This window comes from Theropithecus gelada, chromosome 11 (genome assembly GCF_003255815.1).
Source record: "Theropithecus gelada isolate Dixy chromosome 11, Tgel_1.0, whole genome shotgun sequence".
Taxonomy (NCBI): Eukaryota; Metazoa; Chordata; class Mammalia; order Primates; family Cercopithecidae; genus Theropithecus; species Theropithecus gelada.
This window is the reverse complement of record NC_037679.1, coordinates 64,277,736-64,293,067: the sequence shown is the minus strand read 5'-3', so window position 1 is coordinate 64,293,067 and position 15,332 is coordinate 64,277,736. Positions and strand designations below refer to the sequence as shown.

At 36.8% G+C, this 15,332-nt stretch overlaps 1 protein-coding gene across 2 annotated transcripts in view; it reads right to left on the bottom strand.

Annotated features, from left to right (window-relative positions):
- The window catches only part of WASHC4 (WASH complex subunit 4), a 62,967-nt gene that overhangs the window by 3,337 nt on the left and 44,298 nt on the right, over positions 1 to 15,332 (bottom strand). For both annotated transcript variants that reach the window (XM_025402717.1, XM_025402718.1), the window contains exons 26-32: positions 14,634 to 14,742; positions 9,898 to 9,964; positions 9,370 to 9,456; positions 6,559 to 6,706; positions 2,627 to 2,723; positions 1,471 to 1,667; positions 1,041 to 1,140 (exon numbers count right to left, since the gene is read on the bottom strand). In XM_025402717.1, coding sequence (XP_025258502.1) covers positions 1,041 to 1,140; positions 1,471 to 1,667; positions 2,627 to 2,723; positions 6,559 to 6,706; positions 9,370 to 9,456; positions 9,898 to 9,964; positions 14,634 to 14,742 — 805 coding nt within the window. The remainder of the gene's footprint in view (positions 1 to 1,040; positions 1,141 to 1,470; positions 1,668 to 2,626; positions 2,724 to 6,558; positions 6,707 to 9,369; positions 9,457 to 9,897; positions 9,965 to 14,633; positions 14,743 to 15,332) is intronic.

Below are 15,332 nucleotides of genomic sequence, written 5' to 3'. Positions count from 1 at the left end.
AAAATGCCTGGATACGCACTTAATAAGTAATATTAGTAAGTAATATTTAATTTATGCAACAATGTCAAGAAATAAGGTAGTTCATCTAAGTGGTCTATCCAAATGAGTCACCTCTATATATATAAAGAAAAAAGGTATATTTTAAAAATTAACATAAGATTAACAAAAACATCTTGTTTTATGAAGAGCTTTTTATCTTGATTTATGAAAACGTCATGAAACAAGACAAAAAGGAGACTAGTAAACATGAAAATTATAACGGTCAACTAGTTGCTGTATCTACTATTGATCCTCCAAGCAAAGAGAAATGTACGCTATACGATTTCCATGACAGAAAAAGGGAAACATCTGTTCCTCAGAGAAGATGATTATTCCTAAATTTCAAATCAGAGAGAAATATAACATGGGGACGTTATATATGAAATACTGAGCAATGCTCTTATGCCTTAAAAAGTATAGATTCCTTTCCACCATCCTACACAGAATACAATGGACAGAATCCTTTCCTTAATGACTGAAGTTCACTGAAATCACTATCAGTTATTATGGTTATACTGCCTGAGTCTCCAGGGCCTGACTATGAAAGAAGGCAGAATGCTATTTACTACAACTAAATAGCCCCTATGATTTTATACTTCTTTAATCATCTGTCCCATCTCATTCAGTCAACATCAGTCAGCAGCAGCTCTGCCTTCAGCAACATTTAGCTGTCCTCCTCTAATTTGTTCCTTCAAATCTAATACAGTTTGGGCCATGGAAGAAAAACCAAACTTGTGAAAAGTATATTTAAATTAAAAGCAGATGATCCTGAACAAGGGCTTAAAGGGTTACCAAGCGTGAAATGCATAAACTATATAAATTCGTTTTCAATTTCACACAAGATCTATATAGGCTTTACTTTTTTTGAAAGACTTCTTGCTAGGTCTGTGTTATTTTCCAAAAGGACAAAGAAGCTGGATGTCTGACCAAATAAAATGGTACATTACTATCTATTACTCAAGACATTTATTGGTCTTTCCAAATTTAAACCACTCACTGACCTTCCTTCTCTTTCTTTTCTTGGTTTTCTTCAGCCGCAGTCTTGTCTGCTCTGAAGAAAATTCTTGCACTGCTCAGTGAGAAATATAGCAATTCAAATTCCTAAGGTAAATTTAAAAAATTTGAAATAAAAACCAAAAATACTTATTATGGCAAAACACCAAAAATATATGCATTTTTATGCCTCTTATTATTTTTAAAAGCTCTAGTGGAAATCACAAATACAGAAACTGAAATAAGTAACCCGCCCGTTTTTAAGATCTGAGTCAAATGGCTTCCAAATAGCATTCATTTTAAAATATAATCTTTTTGCCACTATTCATTTCACTTGTGAAAATGGGGGTTTCTATATGGCTTCTGCTTTTCAGACATTAAGAAGTCATGGATATCAAACAGTAAGTCAAAGCAGATGTGACTCTTGGGCTCCTCTACCTGTAGATAGACATCCAGTCGCTTTTGAGTGAGATTCATGGTTTGTAAGAGTTTTTCATCTTGACTGGCCGACTGCACATTCTGTTGCTTAGCAACTGCTCTGATCTCCTTCAGGTATTTCTCTCTAACAGACTGGAACCAGTGAAGTGAGTCAAACTCCCGGTACTGATCCAAAAGCTTTAGAATGTAAGCCACACCTGCAGCCATCAGGAAAACTAAGGTTAAATTACAGTGAGTACAGAAGTCATATTCTACTCCTTCACCAATAATTCCTAACACTGAACATTTTGAGTAGTAATTCCTAGCATTTTAAGTTTGTCCCCTTTCAAGTTACATTCTACAGCATAAATGAACGACAGGTTTAACAAAATGGCTTAATTCCTCCTTAAAACCAATGTAGAAGTATAACAAACTAAAGACAAGTCAATTAAGAAGAAAACAAATAACTACCATGGCCATATAAATCACCTGGAGAAACGATATAGCTGTAAGGGTAAAGAATAAAAATTTCCATGACTTGTACCTATAATCCCAATACTTTGGGAGGCTGAGGCTAGAGGACTTCTTGAGCCCAGGAGTTCAAGACCAACCTGGGCAACATAGTGAGACTCCTGTCTCTTAAAAAAAAAAAAAAAATTTTTTAATTAGCCAGATGTGGCGATGCGTGCCTATAGTCCCAGATACTTGGGAGGCTGAGGTGGGAGGATCGCTTGGGTCCAGGAGGTCAAGCCTGCAGTGAACCATGACTGCACCACTGTACTCCAGTCAGGCTGACAGAGCAAGACCCTGCCTCAAAAAGAAAGGAAAAAAACAAAAACAATTCGACTGCTAAAAAGATGGCAATTGAGGAAGCTACAAGGAAACCAGAGAAACTAAATATAAGATGTTAAAACTGTACAACCCCAACAAAAACAAAGCCTAAATATTAGGCCAAAGTAGACAAGTGATTAGCAATAGTAAGAAGGCATTAAATAAGTTATAAACTATAGAAGACAAGTGTTGTCAATCACATATTCCAGCTAAAAAACATAGTAAAAAATGCTCATGAAAAATAAATCTATAAAGAACATATAGACCTATTCTCAAGCAAATGTTTCTAAGAATCCATTACAAGGTCAACATAAAATTAATGGAAAAACAATTCCATTAAACTTACCCATGGCAAAGCCATCATCAGTAAAGGCAGCTCCAATTTTATTTTTTTTATTTAGTTTTTCCTTGCAACTAATGGAATGTTCTACAAAGTTCAGGGTCTAAAAAGATGTAACAAGATGTCAGAAAAACAATTTTACTAAGAAAATCTTCAGAATTCCTAAAACAGACATTTCAAAAATTATAAATAGAATCACTATAAATAGAATAGAATCTAGGTTCCAGTCCTTTTCATCTGAAACATTTGCCGTAGGTGCTCTCTTGGTGAAGATACAATCTATACAAGTGTATCTTCATGGCTCTCCTTTCCAAGTCCTTTAAATATGGGCACTCACTCAATCACTACTTAACCCAAGAACAGTGCCTTGTATATTTCATTATAAAATATTATGCACATTTTACAGAGAAGGACACTGAGCTTTGGGAGATTATCTCACCCAAAGTCATATATTAAGTGAACCTGGAGTTATTAAAGTAGGCCTGCTTTACTTCAAAGCACAAATACTCTTAAAAACACAGGCAAGACAGTCCTTACTTACATCTACCTAATTCATTTGAAAATACTATTTCTTTTCATGTTCTTAAGTGTGAAGTCCTCAAAACAGTACGTCTCTTGAAAATTCAGCTCTTCCAAAATGCCTTATCTAATCTTATCTTTTATTCAACAAAGATTTACTGAAGCTTACAATATACCAGCGTTATTAAGTACTTATGATTAAACAAATGATTACTATCTAGAGTCCAGAGTCCAGAGCAACACTGTTGGCAGGGACAGAAATGTGTATCTGCACCATCCGGTACATACAGTAAGCCACTAATCACAAGCGGCCACAGAACACTTGAAATGAGGCTAGTGTGACTGACAAGCTGAATTTTTAATTTTTAAAAAAGTATTTTTATTTTTTTCGCCCTGCCTTATGATTTTATGAAATTTTAATTAAAGTAGCCACATATGACTACACATGGATAGCACAGCTCTAGAAGAGTAAATGCAGAAGTGTTTAAAAACTAATTATCATATACAGTGTGCTAAGCCTACACTGGAAACAAAACCAAGTTTCATTTTTTTGACTGTGGAACTTATTCAGCAATTAATCACCTACTTGTGAATTTTTCATCAATCATTAATTCAATCTTTTTTAGAAATCTCATTTATGCTTGTCTTTTTTCTGGAACTACACTACAAACTCAAGTACAAGAACAGGATTCTATACTTCTTTGTAGTGCTCTTAATCCACTTTGTTTTCTCCATCACTAAGCGACTTCTAACAACTGCCTTGTAAAACTCTAGACTTTTCCCTAAGCTTACCAATGGGTTCACTGCTGTCTACAATGGTTTGAGTACACTGCCCTTCAAATTAAAAAAATATGGTGAGAACTCACTCCAAGTTAACTCTAGTATTACCAAATAAGACACTCTCCCCTCCAGTTTGACACCATCTTAAGATGAAAAGATTCTTATCAGATGAATATGAACATTTTTTGCTATATCACAGTTAAAATACAATTATGATAGAAAATTAACAAATGTGGCCGGGTGCGGTGGCTCAAGCCTGTAATCCCAGCACTTTGGGAGGCCGAGACGGGCGGATCACGAGGTCAGGAGATCGAGACCATCCTGGCTAACACGGTGAAACCCCGTCTCTACTAAAAAATACAAAAAACTAGCCAGGCGAAGTGGTGGGCGCCTGTGGTCCCAGCTACTCGGGAGGCTGAGGCAGGAGAATGGCGTGAACCCGGGAGGCGGAGCTTGCGGTGAGCTGAGATCCGGCCACCGCACTCCAGCCTGGGCGACAGAGCCAGACTCAGTCTCAAAAAAAAAAAAAAAGAAAAAGAAAATTAACAAATGTATAAAAGAAACAAAATTCATGGAAAAAAGCTGTTTACAGGCAATTAGTTACTTTCAATAGGTAATAATGGTTTTAATATGTAAGAAGATATGTTAACAACATGGGCAGTAATATGAAACGTCACTATTCTTGATCAAATTTAAATTTAATAAAGAGCTTCAACTGCTGGGTGATATTTAGATTTCTAAAGCTATCTACTTACAATTTTCTTTAAACCTTATAGGAACCTTTAACCGAAAACCACTCTTTATTACTAATATATACCTCTTAAACTCTTAACTCCATTTTCCCTAATGGAACAGCTGTTTTGTTTTGTTTTGTTTTGAGACGGAGTCTCCTTCTGTAGCCCAGGCTGGAGTGCAGTGGCCGGATCTCAGCTCACTGCAAGCTTCACCTCCCGGGTCCATGCCGTTCCCCTGCCTCAGCCTCCCGAGTAGCTGGGACTACAGGCGCCCGCCACCTCGCTCAGCTAGTTTTGTGTGTGTGTGTATTTTTTAGTAGAGACGCGGTTTCACCGTGTTAGCCAGGATGGTCTCGATCTCCTGACCTCATGATCCACCCGTCTCGGCCTCCCAAAGTGCTGGGATTACAGGCTTGAGCCACCGCGCCCGGCCAGCAGCTGTTTTTATAATGCAATTTTTGATAACTTGAACTACTTTTAGATAGCAACTACAGAGTTAGAGCAAGAACACATTAAGAAGCATTAAAAATTTAGTCTACATGTTAGTATTTACTACTGAATAGAGAGAAGTTATCTTGAAACAATATGCTTTAAGAAATGTGTTAGCCGGGCGCAGTGGCTCAAGCCTGTAATCCCAGCACTTTGGGAGGCCGAAATGGGCGGATCACAAGGTCAGGAGATCGAGACCATCCTGGCGAACACGGTGAAACCCCGTCTCTACTAAAAAATACAAAAAACTAGCCGGGCGAGGTGGCGGGCGCCTGTAGTCCCAGCTACTCGGGAGGCTGAGGCAGGAGAATGGCGTGAACCCGGGAGGCGGAGCTTGCAGTGAGCTGAGATCCGGCCACAGCACTCCAGCCTGGGCGACAGAGCGAGACTCCGTCTCAAAAAAAAAAAAAAAAAAAAAAAAAAAAAAAAAAAAAAAAAAAAAAAAGAAATGTGTTAGAAAAAACTATAATAACAGCTAGTCTACATTAAGCACTTAAAATGATTATATATTAATAATTCTGCCCAAAGATTCTATGGCATATACTCATATAACTTTAAAAACACTCAAATTTCTCCAGTAATTATTTTTAAAAATAAGAATCTGGCCGGGCGCGGTGGCTCAAGCCTGTAATCCCAGCACTTTGGGAGGCCGAGAGGGGCGGATCACGAGGTCAGGAGATCGAGACCATCCTGGCTAACATGGTGAAACCCCGTCTCTATTAAGAAATACAAAAAACTAGCCGGGCGAGGTGGCGGGCGCCTGTAGTCCCAGCTACTCGGGAGGCTGAGGCAGGAGAATGGCGTGAACCCGGGAGGCGGAGCTTGCAGTGAGCTGAGATCCGGCCACTGCACTCCAGCCCGGGCGACAGAGCGAGACTCCGTCTCAAAAAAAAAAAAAAAAAAGAATCTATCTTAGGCCACACGTGGTGGCTCATGCCTGTAATCTCAGCACTTTGGAAGGCCGAGGCAAGAGGACTCCTTGAGTCTAGGAGTTCAAGACCAGCTTGGGTAACAGTGAGATCCTGTATCTTAAAAAGAAAAAAAAATTACAAAAATTAGGCATGGTGGTGCACACCTGTAGTCCCAGCTACTAGGGAGGCTGAGGCAGGAGGCTGGCTTGAGCCCAGGAGGTGAAGCCTGAGTAAGCCATGATCACACCACCGCACTCCAACCTGGATGACAGGGCAAGACCCCATCTCAGGAAAAAAAAAAAAAAAAATCTAACGATAAGTAAGTGTCCTTCAGCACAGCTAACAAGTAAAAATTCTATGTCACATTCACTGAGATCACATTTAGTTTTATATACAACAAGGAAATTAATAGTATAGTCTGTATGCATTTCATGTTACAAAGAAACCAGATCTATTTGTTCCTTTTTTTTTTTTTTAATTCATTTTAGGTTCTGGAAATACTCACCAGAGGGGGAACAATTATATAGAAATTTCGGAGATGTATATTCTTTGGCCTTCGAAATTCTGGAGCAAAAACATCTACAAGCATTTTGAAATATTCTGTGCCTTCAGCAGAATTTCGTGTGTGATCACTGAGGACTGAATCCAAATGCCTAAAAAGCAAAAAATTATTTGGTTCCTTTCTCAAAAGAAGCGTGGCTTTGAAAAAAAAATCCATGTCTCAATAATTTACATAAGAACATTCAAAAAGCAGGAAACACTATAAGACACTTCTAAACAAATTTTCTTGGAGTTCAGAATAAACTCATTTTCTTACGGACAGAAAACTGATCAATATTAGTAAATTTAGTCCCAAAAATAGACTATTAGAACATCTTGGGACTTAAAATAATAGTTCCGTATTTCTTCTTCCCACAGTAAGGCCTGTAGAACTCCTCTTCATTGTAAATAATTTCCTCTTCCCCTTAAATCTCTAACGTTTCTCCTACATTCCCTTACCTCAACTTAAACTTGGCTCTCTTTTCAAGAACTCAGTTTCCCTCTCAATCTTCAAAAACATCAGCTGCTTTTTCTCCTGCATCCCTCAGGTACAGCTACTACCACTTTCAATTATTCCTCCACCACTGTAAGGAAGAAATCTTCCTTTATGACTCACATAATCCAGCTATATCTAACTACCCAAATACTCAACTACTTTTTCCTAACAGCAGACATCTACTAACCTTTTAACCACTATCCTACAATTACGCAGGATTAGGATGCCTGCTCCAGGTCTCCACTGTCTATGCAGATAATCTATTCATTACCGTGACCCTACATATCCTTGACTTCAATCAACCACTCTCTTGCACCAATCTGGATCTTGCAATTAGCAATCAGCTTTACCCTAGAGATCTTATAAGACAATATCCTACTCTCTGATTTCCTCACATTGCTTCAAAATATTTTTCAAATAGTCAACAGTTTTGGAGTGAATGGCATCATTTAACATAAGGTAAAGGTCTGATCCTTTCCTTTGAGATACACATCACAAACTAAACAATTTTCAGGCACATGACTTCAAACAGCTTAACTTTGCACATGGCTTATGTAATTTGGCAAAGAGCTAAGCTATCTAACAGACTATTCTAGAGCAAAGCTTTTGTGCTGGGGCCTTATTCTCATAGAAATGCATGCATTTTCCCATATACTTCCTTTTTTAAAAAAATTTCAAGTCTATCAAAAAGTTAAAATTTAGTATAATGAACATCTGTATACCCTTCAACTAGATTCACCACCTGTTAACATTTTGACACAACTGTTTTCTCTATTTTTCTGAAACACTTGAAAGTTGTGGACCTTTTATCACTTAGTCCATTAATGCTTTGGCATGAATCTGTTAAGAATGAAAACATTTTTCTACAAAGCCACAGAACACTGTTATACCCAAGAATAAAATATAGTATTAACTAATATAAAATGCATGTTCAAATCTCCCCCAGTTATTCCTCAAATGTCCTTTACAGCTATTTCTTTCCTTATCTAGGATACGATTAAGTATCACCCATTACATATGATTATCAGGTCTCTTTATTCTCCTAATCCAGAACAATTTCCTTGTACATTTTGTCCATGCCAAATGTTTCATAAAATGCTCACATTCTAAATTTTTCAGGACATTTCCTCCTAATAAATTCAGGATAAACACTTCTGGCAAGAATACAAACTAGGTACTTGCCATTACATTGCATCAAGAGGCCACATAACATCTGTCTGCCCCATTACTGGTGATGCTAAGTTTGATCACTTGGCCAAGGTAGAATATATTTCTCCACCGTAAAGACAGTTTTCTCCTTTGTAATTAATAAACAATTTCATGAGATGAATTACTGAATGAATCCTGTTCTCTAAAAACTTTTCACCTCATGTTTTAGACACCACTGGGGATTCTTGCTTGATTTAAAGTATTACAGATGGTTATAATTCCCCCCCTAAATTTAACACGCATTCTTCCATAAAGAAATGACTTTCATTCTCTTATCATTATGATCTTCTGATAATCCTTCTTATCATTATGACTCATTGATTGTTTTTTATTCAACAGATTTTTATCTATCATTATTCTTTTTTATCAAATTGTCTCCCCTTTGCCCAGGGGTGCCCCTTCATGCCTGATTCAATAACCTGCTATAAGTATGAATAAAACACACAGTTTTCTAAACATATTCTTAGCAATTCCGCATGCCTGTTTTATGTTACAATATCACAACTGACTCAAGTCCTGCACTGTTCAATAAGATAGACATTAGCTATTTAAATTTAAATTAAGATAAAATGTATACTTCAATTCCCCAGTCACATTTGCCATATTTTAAGTGTTTACCAGCCATATATGGTAGTGGCTACAGTGCTGCTATAGATTACATACACGAAGGGACTGGCATTCTAGAATACTGTTGGTGAAGAGAAATATTTTAAAAAGTAAAAAGAAAACAGGTGAAATGAATTTTATGATTGAGGTATTTGGCGTTCCTCCTTTTATACTAAATCTTTAAGATTAGTTATGTACTTTATACTTGAGCACATCTCAATTTGGATCAGCCAAATTTTAGGTGCTCAAGAGCCATGTGTGGCTAGTGGCTGAAATACTGGACAGCATGTTCTAGAAGCTGGAAAGGTCTTAGACTACTGAAGTCTTAAAAATTATACTTCATAAACTGAGACCATAATTTTGTATAATAAAAACAGTGGCATATAAATTACATATTACCCTCTAGTCTTCTGTTCAGAATGTTTTTTATAAACACACTTTTTTATATCTCCAAATTTAGATTACCTTGCTGCTTTTAACGTTTCTTCTGCAAGACCTTCTTCTTTTACCAGTTCTTCAAAATTTACAATATCTTCAAGATCAGGAACAAATCTACATGAGAATTTGGGAAGGCATTTATTAGGTCAAGTAAAATATGTACAATTGACACAGATATGAAAGTGGTACTGCAGGACACTAAAATTTTCAACTATGTATTTGGAAACAACTGTGCATTTCAGTTATTATTCATATCACCACTTTAGGTCCAAATTGAATTTTAGATATGAATATTTTAATCCTTAAAATCATGTAATCTTTACATGCATTCATAAACCATATTGATAAATTAACTATAACCTTAAGAGAAATATTTTCAGAAGTCTGCTGCAGTCTTAAAATTTGAGAAAAATCTAGAATAGTTTTCTTCCATATTTTATCTCAAAATATATCAAGAACAAACACCTTATCTACAATATCATTTGTAACAAATATTTAATGGACATAATTTTTAAAATGGCATAAACAAGGCAAAAATGATGTTTGCATCCATACCTAATGGCATTGCTGCTACAATGAAGACCACCAGATCTTATCATTCGTACATAGCCCATAGCATTACCTTAAAAACCACACAAAAAAATCAGATATTTATATAAATAACTCTAAATTCTAATAGGAATATAGTTATATACAGTAGTAAATTACAAGGTTTCTACTCCTAAGTACCAAAATATTTTGCTATATTTTACTTCAGTTCTTGTTCCATAAAAAGTAAAACTGTCACATATTCCTACACTCAAAATATATACTTATATACAACTATATTAAATATTTAAAAATAAACATTACTTTCATTTAATAAACTAAAATCATTAAATGCTGACTACATTAAAATGGTCAAACTTAAAATTATAATATCAATAATTTCTCCACTCTCACAATGAGATTCAATCTCCCACACACACACAATTGGAAGTGATATCAAGAAATCTTTATTTGATGCCTCCCAAATTTATATGTCTGGCCTGGACTCCTCCTCTAAACTCTAGGTTTTTTCACCCAGTGCCTACACCTTTATGTCTAATAGAATTTTATATTTAATATGTCCAGTGCAAGCTCAGGATCTTTATCCCCAATTCTGCCTATCTCAGAAACTGGCAATTTTATCCTTTCAAGTTGCTCAAGCCAAATGTCTTGAAGTCATCCCTGGCTCCTTTCTCTCACACTTTATAATCCAATTACCGGGCAAATTATGTTGACTTTGCCTTGAAAATGTAGCCAGAATCCACCCACTTTTCATTCACCCCCTCCACAGATATCCTCCTATCCAATCAATCCATCACCATCTCTTGGCTGGAGCACTGCAATATGTACTGGCCTCCTGATTTCCCTACTTTCACCTTTAGCATCCTGCCACATTCCCCAGTGTTGTATAACATCTATAGAGCCGCTAGTGAATTTTTAAAAACTAAGTTGGAACGTACAGTGCTTTTTCTTTTTCTTTTTTTTTTTTTTTTTGAGACAGAGTCTCTCTCTGTTACCCAGGATGGAGTACAGTGGTGTGATCTCAGCTCACTGCAACCTCCACCTCCAGGGTTCAAGCGATTCTCCTGCCTCAGCCTCCCAAGTAGCTGGGATCACAGGCATCCACCCCCATGCCTGGCTAATTTTTGTTTTTTTTTTAAGTAGAGATGGGGTTTCACCATGTTGGCCAGGCTGGTCTCAAACTCCTGACCTGAGGTGATCCACCCACCTCGGCCTCCCAAAGTGCTGGGATTACAGGTGTGAGCCACCATGCCAGGCCCCTTATCATGCTTTTTCTGAAAATGCTGTAATGGCTTTCCACCTCAGAATAAAACCCAGTTTCTTTATGTGGTCAAAACAGCCCTGCATGATCTTGCCCTTTGCTACTGTTCAGATAGCATGCCCTGCCACTTAGACCTCTGCTTACTCCATTCCAGCCCCTATTTCAATATTGTGAAACGAATATTTCAAAAATATGCAACGAATCAGGGCTTTTGCACTTACTGTTGCCTCTGTCTGGTAGACTCTTTCCCCAGATGCACGTGGCTTACTCCCCGACCTTATTTAGGTCCCTGCTCAAAAGTCACCTCCTGCTTTCCCTGAACATTACTGACTAGCACTGCCCAGCCCCCTTATATCTCCTTACCCAGCACTTATCACTGACATACTATGTATTTTTCTGTCTGCATCTTCCCCCACCTAGAGTGCAAGATCCATGAGTACAGCCTTTGTCTTCTTCACTGCTCCATCCCTAGAGCCAACATGTCCTGGCAAATAGCAGGAATTCAATTTATAATTAAACTTTATTGAAATGACTTGAAAGAAAGAACAGACGAAAATGTAAAAAGGAGTTAACATTTCATAATCATGAGTAATATACATTTTACATACATTATCTTATCTGATGTTTTCAACAACCCTACATAAAAGTTAACATTGAATCTATTTTAAGGCCTATCCCAATATGAGAGATGACATTAAAATTTTTTTAATGTCCATCTTTAAAAAGTCAAATGTCTAGTTTGTTTTCCTCCAAACCATCAGACCAAAGTCTGATGAAGCAAAATAGGAATGCCTAGTATAGAGCGGCAATTAAGAGTAAAAGCTCTGAAGCCAGGCCACCTGGGTTCAAATCTGGTCTCCCACATGTTAGCTAAGAGACCTACAAATTATGTTTTGTTACCTCTCTGTATCTCAGTCTTCTCATCTGGTAAATTAAGCTCAATAAGGACAGAGACTTTGTTTACTGTCATAAATATCATCAGCACCTAAAACATTTGTTGTACTGAATGAATACTCATGCAGTAAATGAAGGAAAGTAATATTTCATAAATGTTGTGGTAAGATTCACATGAGTTAAAACATATAAAGCACTAAGAATAGCCATGGCACACAGTAAATGCTTAATAAATGTTAATTATTATTATTTCAGCAGGCAAGTTATTAGTCAAAAAGGCTTTCCATTTTGCTCCCAGATTCTTTACACCTTTTCTCAAGGTATTTATCAGACTCAAAAGCACATTACACAGTGTTTTTTTTGTTTTGTTTTGTTTTTTTTGAGATAGAGGCTTGCTCTGTCGCCCAGGCTGGAGTGCACTGGCGCGATCTCAGCTCACCGCAAAGCTCCGCCTCCCGGGTTCACGCCATTCTCCTGCCTCAGCCTCCCCAACAGCTGGGACTATAGGCACACGCTGCCGCGTCCAGCTAATTTTTGTATTCTTAGTAGAGACGGGGTTTCACCGTGTTAGCCAGGATGGTCTCGATCTCCTGACCTTGTGATCCGCCCGCCTCGGCATCCCAAAGTGCTGTGGTTACAGGCGTGAGCCACCGCGCCCGGCCCATTACAGTGTTTTATAAGCAGAGGTAAAGTATTTGTATTGGCCAGGAACAGTGGCTCACACCTGTAATCCCAGCACTTTGGGAGGCAGAAGCGGATGGATCACGAGGTCAGGAGATCAAGACCATCCTGGCCAACATGGTGAAACCCTGTCTCTACTAAACATACAAAACTTGGCAGGGTGTGGTGGCGGGCACCTGAAGTCCCAGATACTAAGGAGGCTGAGGCAGGAGAATTGCTTGAACCCGGGAGGCAGAGGTTGCAGTGAGCTGAGATCGTGCCACTGCACTCCAGCCCGAGTGACAGAGCAAGACTCTGTCTCACAAAAAAAAAAAAAAAAAAAAGAATTTATATTTTCTAAGAAGAGAATAAAGAGTAAAATGATGGAATAAAATAAAAAGGATAATATTCCCCAACTGTGGACTGCAACTTAGTGGTAATCAAGGTGACATTAGATGGCACACCAAAGAACACTTAGTGATTATGTATTTAGGGCAAAAATGACTAGCATTTTAAGGACTATGATTTAACAACTGTTATTTCTACGGAAAAATTACACTTTCAAAAAATATAAAAACATGAAACAAATAATAGTGAAGACAGTATTAACAGGATGCAAAAATTCCGCTGATGTGAATAAATAAAACTTAAGTAACACTGCTCTAGAAGGATAGCTCTTAATCTGAGGTCTACAGACCCAAGCTTTAAGCACATGGACTCTAGCATATTATATACAAAATTGTGCCCATATGTCACATAGGCATTAGTTCTGGAAGAATCATCCCGGAGTTTTCCTCAGATTCTCAAAAAAGGTTAAGAACTACTGCTCCGTAAGTTTGCCGCCTAATATTAAATGTCCTGTTGAAGAAAACAGTACTTATTTGACAATACTTCATATTGAATGGTTTATAATAAAACATTTACAAAGGTAAAATTCTCCAAGTTCTTGCACTAAAACATAATAGAAATGCCTAATATGCAAATCGATTAACTGATAAAACTTTACTCCACAATGAAATGCTTATAACATATTACCCACTGGTAAACCTAAAGTCTCCTGAAAGCAAAGGGGTTGGTATTCCCAGCACCTAACAGAAAATGTGGCAAAACAGATGCTTAGTAAATGCTTGATAAATGAATAAATCAATCTCACAAGGCATAATTTTCCCAAAATATAGTCAGTAAGATTTTATTGTTTGGTGTTAATATAAACTGTCAAGAATATAAAATCCATTTGGACTTATAGCTAAATAACCCCGGTTTAAGTCCCAGAAACACGACTTACTTCTTTCTCTAAGTTTCTCTTTTTTCATCTTTAAAACAATTACATGCCTATCTCACAGGGTTATTGTGAACATAAAGATAATGTATGTGAAAAGCTCAAATAAATATAAAGTTTTGTTAAGCTATGATTATTATGAAATGTAGTTCTTTTAAATATAAAGTACTATATATCAGAAGACAAGTTCCACTTGTAAGGGCAGAAGGACAATACATTATGTGCACAAGTAAGATGGTGTAACATAGAACTTAATAACTTTTCATGTAAATACTTTATACCTTCACATTTAGACTGGAACTTGTGTGAACCTTTTAGAAGCCCAAAACAGTGCCTTGAACAGAGCGGGTATTCGATAAGTACTTACCAGTTTACAATTATTAATATGACCTTGGAGATTTTGTTATTAAATAACTTTTATTATAATTGAAGAGGTTTTATTTAAATGATCAGTCTATAGTCTGTCAATTATTTCTGCAGCAACAGTCTAATCATACTTACAAATTATGGGGGTAAAAAAATTAGATGACTGGAGTAAAGTTGAGCTCAGACTTTCACATGAGCTGCTTATTAGTGTGAAACAGTTAATATATGAGATAGACTGTACGGATCTGTACTTGATTTCCTAACACTTTTATCATAACTTACCAATTTGGCTGATGAGTTGTCTGAATTGATCAAGGTAGCTCTGTCCCTCAGGTGTTATTCCAAGTTTTCTGATGCCTCGATTGAATTTTTCTGCTCTATCAAAAGGATACTACACAGAAAATTTTAAGGCTACTTTTAATAAAGATTTCTAAAGCACAAAATGCTTCCCAAATAAACCATGCCAATACCACTCTCCTTTTAATTTTGCATTTCAATGTGCTTAAAAATTAATTAAATTAACATTAATAAAAAATTCACAGACTACCAATGTTCAAGGTCAATATAATTTTTTCTTTTTCACATTAGCTAAAGTGACTAATAATCAATGCCACTAACCTAATTTCCCTACCACAATTAGTCTCCTAACCCCCAACAACTCTAACAGAAAAAAGAAACCAATTTCTCCCAGAAACACTTGTTCACAGATATGTGACCAAGTTTCTGTGGACTGAATAGGTATTAGGGACTTAGAAACATACTCTTTCCCAATAAACACACGTCAGCTGGGTTAAAATTTCTAGTAACCATCACCAATAAAAAAACTACTTTTTGGTCTTGGTTGATTAGGAGATTTAGGAAATTATTCATTTTGTAATAATAAAGCAATTCTTACATAATAGCATGAATATTTATCTCTAAATACTAGGAATTTCTGCTCTAATAAAATGGGCTGGGCGCAGTGGCTCACGCCTGTAATCC